At 36.0% G+C, this 6,000-nt stretch overlaps 1 protein-coding gene across 2 annotated transcripts in view; it reads left to right on the forward strand.

Moving 5' to 3' along the window:
- Window positions 1–5,170, forward strand: part of tymp (thymidine phosphorylase) — a 50,812-nt gene extending 45,642 nt beyond the window's left edge. For both annotated transcript variants that reach the window (XM_028815354.2, XM_028815344.2), the window contains exon 10: window positions 1,172–5,170. In XM_028815354.2, the coding sequence (XP_028671187.1) occupies window positions 1,172–1,314 (143 nt within the window). In that variant the 3' untranslated portion in view covers window positions 1,315–5,170. The remainder of the gene's footprint in view (window positions 1–1,171) is intronic.
- The last annotated feature ends 830 nt before the right edge of the window (window positions 5,171–6,000 follow it).

Here is a 6,000-nt window from a genome sequence, read left to right on the forward strand (position 1 = left end):
TAAAATAGTTATATTATGCATATGTAACAGTTCCCATGAAAATAACAGTCGCTTAAAATTGTACGTCCAGTAACCCATATCCGGGGGTTGGCGAGCAAAGCAAGCAGGGGACAGAGCCCCCTAGTAAATAAATAAATAAAGGCAACTTGTGCAGTGCTCTCAGCTTATTACCATGGAAAGCATTACACAAATGGCATTAAAATGAAATTAAAGATTTCCTAACTCACTTAATTCACTTCAGGCCTATTCATGGCTTAATTAAGCACAAGGCAGAAACCAATGCTGAATGGGGAGTAAATTAACCACAGGACACGTTCATGCACACTCACACCCACACTGATATCTGGCCAATTTATAGCAATTTAAAATTAACACACACACATTTCTGGAATACAGGAGTATCTGATTTAAAAACCCAGACACCCATGGGTAAAATGAGCAGACAGAGAGTGACTGGCATTACTTTAGATGTTGGCCTCATCTGGGAAGTGGCTGCACTGATGGTTATTGCCTAAACACTATTACAAATTCCTGGGATCTGCCTCTCGTGTTACCTGAATATGTCCCCGTTACGTATAATATTTGATAAGTGGATGTAACCTGAATTATGTCATCTATCTCCTTTTCTTGCTTTGTAATTTATATTGATTACAGAATTTTAATGTTGCTGTTCTCCTCATTCATATAATGTAACATTTTTAAACATCAATACAGGGCCAATTCACACACAAGCACACACACAACTATTTTTGGAATCACCACATTTTTTACACATACCTTTGGGGATATGAGGTAGAACCGGAGTATTCTGGGGAAGAAAATACATAGGGAGGACATGTTAAAAAAACCACACACACTTTTACCAAGCATGGGATTCAAACTTGTGAGGAAGCATTGTCAACTACTGCACTGACATTATCTCTTTTAGGTTAACCCTGAGTACTAAATATGTTTTTTCAAACTTAGTAAATACATTAGATTAGATAAACGTTATTAATCCCAAGTGGAATTTCAAATGCATATTGCAGCAGAATCACAAAAAAAACAAGGATACAGACTCACAGGACAAATAATACACCCGATGGACGGACGGACAGATACACAATTCATTAGTTGGCAGCACTGCAGCAGAAGTTATATCTGATGGGCTGTTTCCTTTTCTTCACCCCAGGTGACAGCTGGGTACGAGTACATTATGACATTCCTGCTCTGAAAGAGGACCAGATAGCTCGTCTGCAGGCAGCCCTCACTATTGGGAGCAGCACGGGATTTGATGATTCCCCTCTTGTTACGGAGTTAATTTTGCCAAAGTGAGGAACACAACTCGATTCTGGAGAGAGAAGAGACCTGAAGACAGTTGCCATACTGCTGTGAAACAGAATTGCCCTTTCCAGGTTACATAACGCAATCTGATATAAAGTCGGAGAAATTAAAAAAGGATAATCAGTAATGTGCTTGTAGTAAAGTTTAAAAGCATGTAGTAATGATAATGTATGCATTATATTATAGTATAGTATAGATATAGTATAGATTACATTAGCATAGATCAGCTGTTCACACTACGTGACTTTGAGTCAGGGACAGGGATTGAATCGATAATCTTGTGGTGTAAATTTGTAGTGTTTTAGTCATGATGCCCATATGCTGTATGTTAGTTAAGAGATATGAAAATGTCTATACAGATGGATATTGCAGTGATGCATTCTGAGCCTGGATAAGTGAACTGGCTGCATGTGGACACTTCTCAGTTCCTTGAGGAATGGGGACCTTTTTCTTAACATAAACTTCCCACTATTCTGGCTTTGATAAAATGACAGGAAAGCTAATGGGCAAAAGCAATGACTAAAAAATGAATGAATTGGGTAAACATACAATGGTCAAAAGACAGAAGACACACAAAGCCAAAATACCAAAACCAAAATCATCAACCAAAGGCAGATATAACGGAAAAACAGACAAAATTCCAAAAGAATTTTTGATAACTAACTAAATATACTGAAGGATTTTGGTTTATCCTGAAACAAAGTGTGTCAGCTTAAAGAGTTATATTGTGATATTTCATTTCATTTAATCTGGCAATCCATTGTAGCAGCATCACACCAAACACAAAGTGTTGGCGAATGCAATGCACTATTTGTTGTTACAAAATGGTGGTATGTTAACATCATAAATGTAATAATGAAACCTGGGAGTGGGAGTAGGTTGAAAAAAGACCAACAAGGAAGACCCTGACTAGCTTTGACCCTGTTACATATCTGACATGGTAGTATGACATTTCTAATAACCTGATTCAGATTTTCCCACCGAACATACCATTGAACCAATTTTGTAGTTTGTAATGGCCAAAATCCATGAAGAAATTGATCAGAATGAAACTTCATTCACTATCTTCAAATTAGAAATTTTGTCAAACAGAAATTGCCCGATTTCCCCCACCTCGGACCCTCCACAATGCTGGAAAAAATACTGTTCAATTTCGAGGAATTAAACACTATTTCCGCATTATATAAAATATTATTAGAGTCCCCTACCTTTCAAAGATCCAAGAGGACATTGGGAAGAAGATCTCTTAGGTAGCAAAGCAGAGAATTCACTTGAGTTCTATATGCGCAAAGCATAGAATTATTCAACTAAAAATTATATATCGAGCTCATCTGTCTCGCTTAAAACTGTCCAAAATGTTTCCAGGGCAGGATCCAACCTGCAAACGCTGCAACCAAGTTCCTGCCTCACTGGGTCACATGTTCTGGGCCTGCACCAAACTAACATCATTTTGGACAAAAGTTTTTAAGTGCCTTTCAGACAGCCTCGGTATCACAATCCCTCCTAACCCATCAATAGCTGTGTTTGGTGTTCTTCCAGATGGACTTGAATTGGAGAAGGACAAGCAAACGGTGATTGCATTCACTACACTTTTGGCACGCAGACTTATTTTGTTAAATTGGAAGAATCCTAATTCTCCTCTGATAAGTCAGTGGGAAATTGATGTTTTATATTATTTGAAATTGGAAAAAATCAAATTCTCAGTTAGAGGCTCTGTACAAAATTTTTTCAAAACCTGGCAGGATTTAATCAATATTATTTTAGAATAAGAGAAATAACTATTACCGCATTTAATTCCCTTCTCCATCTCTTATTTACATAGATATTTACTTCTCCCTTTCTTTTGTTTAATGTTGCCTTATTAAAAAGCCCTAAGCAATTTTCCTTTAGCTAAGCTCTCCTTCTCAGGGGTGGGGTTTGATTTGTCTCCAATTTTGTTGGGTTATAAATTGATCTATTTGTATGGAATGATTACAATGAAAATGAATAAAATAAAAATATAAAAAAAAAAAAGAATGAAACTTCACTTCAAACAGAATCTGGCATGAAAGCTTTAACCACTAGGTTAAAAAAAAAAAAAAAGCTTTCTCATAATTGCTTGATTTTTCTACAGCTGCAAATAGTAAAGAAATAATATCCTCAAGATGGTCTACAACTGTTGCTACCAAGACTTTTTCAGCTGGTATAACATTTTCAATGCTCTCCTGATGATTCATTGCTATCAGATTACCGGGGCACAACATCTGCTTATTTGTTTTTGCCCCAGGAATGGCATAAAGTGACAAAATGGAGAGAGCTAAAAAATAAGCCTCATCTAGTTTGACCTAAGAATTACAATGTTTGGCTATTTTTAAACACACTCAATGTAAGGATGTTTTAACCATCCCAGCCAGTGGTGCCAGTCTTAAAATATTTTTATTGCTAAAATTTCCTGGTTCTTCATATCATAATTCTGTTTAATATGACTGAGCTTCCAAGAAAAAAAACTCACCGGATACAATGGATGGATCATGAAAGCCACCATGTAAAGCTGATAGATAGATAGAATATTACATAAAAATTGGCCTAAATAATATAATGATAGATAGAACAAATGATTTGTCCCCAGGACAAATAAATAAAGGGAAATAAATAAATTGAAATTTGGCTTTTTTACATACATAGGTAGATAAGTAAATAAATAAATAAATAATAAAATATACACACATGCTATGGTCTGAACACACACCGGAATGACTTGGCTGTCACCATCCCATTGAAGCCCTATGTAGGCGTATTTCCCAATGCCAGGGAATCTCTTAGAAAAGATGGTACTTACATTAATCTTGGAAGTGTCAACCTTGATTTTGAAATGTAATGAGACATCTGGATAATAAAATTTAGGTGCTGATGTACACAATGTATTTTGAAAAATCAAATCATTCCTTAGCTGTCGGAGTCTTATTGGAATATTTTTTTTAGTTAAGGCAGTAATTGGTGGAATCAGAAATAAAGTTTTAATAAATCATTAGGAGTCATTTGTGACGCAGTCAAGCTGCCCTTGTGTTACATTGTCTGGAAACTTTCAATTTAAAACAGAAGCAGTTTTTGATAGGTCTATTCTTATACCTGATCTAAAAACTTCATAGTGCAGAAGATAACTAGTTTTCCAATTTTAAAAATAAATTGTTTTTATTTTTGGAGACACAAAGATTTTTGTTTATGTATAAAACTAGTTGCTCCATATCGCAAGGGGAAAAAAAGATATATCATCAATATACAGTGCTGTTACTAAATTCTGTTTTAGATTCACCCCCTCCCTGATCTGAATTTAAATTATAAACACTTCTTAAAGGAATACTACATCTAAGATTGATCATTTTATAATTTGTTAGTCATCCCATGTGGTTCTGTAGTGATGGTCAAGAAAAATGTTTTATCTCATATTTTCATTTAGAATAAAGATAATGTTATGTAATGATAATGTACTCTGTGTGGCGACTCCTGCCAGTCATTACACTTGGCATAAGAGGTGCTCAGTTTGCAGGACCCATATACAGTATTTAATGTGCTTCTTTATTTACATGGGTTATGGGCGATACTTGTAAAACCTTGAGATGGAGTTTATGATGTTCTTAGTGTTATGTTTCAAGTCACAATTAATTTGGTTTGGATAAAAGTTTAAATGCTTTAATTATTTAACTTGATTTGAATGCTGAAGCAAGTGAATACTGCCACAGGTGAGAGGTTAAATTCTTGTGTTTTAATTAACTCAGTTTTAAGTACAATTTTTAAAAACTCCATTTCATGTTAACAAATGTGTTGTACCATATATTTTATTTTATGCTTTTTGGAAATATCCATCCTTCCATCCATCCATTTTCCAACCCGCTGAATCCGAACACAGGGTCACGGGGGTCTGCTGGAGCCAATCCCAGCTAACACAGGGCACAAGGCAGGAAACAATCCTGGGCAGGGCGCCAACCCACCGCAGGGAAATATGCATTATTAAAAACATTTATTATTTAAAATGTTTCGGGTGACCTTTAAATATTTTTCTAAAGTATTAAAGGCATAATTTTGCTCCTTGGAGTTTTTCCTTCAGTCTGTGAGTAAAGCCTGCAATGGACTGGATCCACACACAGGACTGGTGCCTATGCCACCATGACAGACTCTGCCTCTTCACGACCATAAAAACTGGATACATGTGTAGACACGGATGGATGAACTTTTCTTTGAAGGCCATAAAGGTCTACAGTGAGTAGGATGCCAGTGTCACAGTTTGTGATTGTAGGAACATTGTCTTTCCAAAGACTGCATGTTCTGTCTGTGTCTTGATATCATGCTTTTGTCCCACATACAAAAGAAATGAACCTGCAGAATTGGATCTCACATTGGTTAACTGATAGGAGACAAAGAGTACAGATAAGAGGAGAATGCTCCACATGGAGCGAGGTTATCAGTGGAGTCCCTCAGGGGTCTGTCCATGGGTCATTACTTTTTCCGATTTATATTAATGACAATGATTCTGGTATAGTTAGTAAACTTGTTAAATTCATAGGTGACACTTACATTGTAGTGATGGCAAACACTTAGAAGGCTGCAAAAAGACCTGGATAACATTCAGAACTGGGCAAAAAACTTGGAAAATGCAGTTTCATATACAAAGTGGAAAGTGGAGAAAGAGAAATATCAATT

The sequence above is a fragment of the Erpetoichthys calabaricus genome, chromosome 1, assembly GCF_900747795.2.
Source record: "Erpetoichthys calabaricus chromosome 1, fErpCal1.3, whole genome shotgun sequence".
Lineage (NCBI taxonomy): Eukaryota > Metazoa > Chordata > Cladistia > Polypteriformes > Polypteridae > Erpetoichthys > Erpetoichthys calabaricus.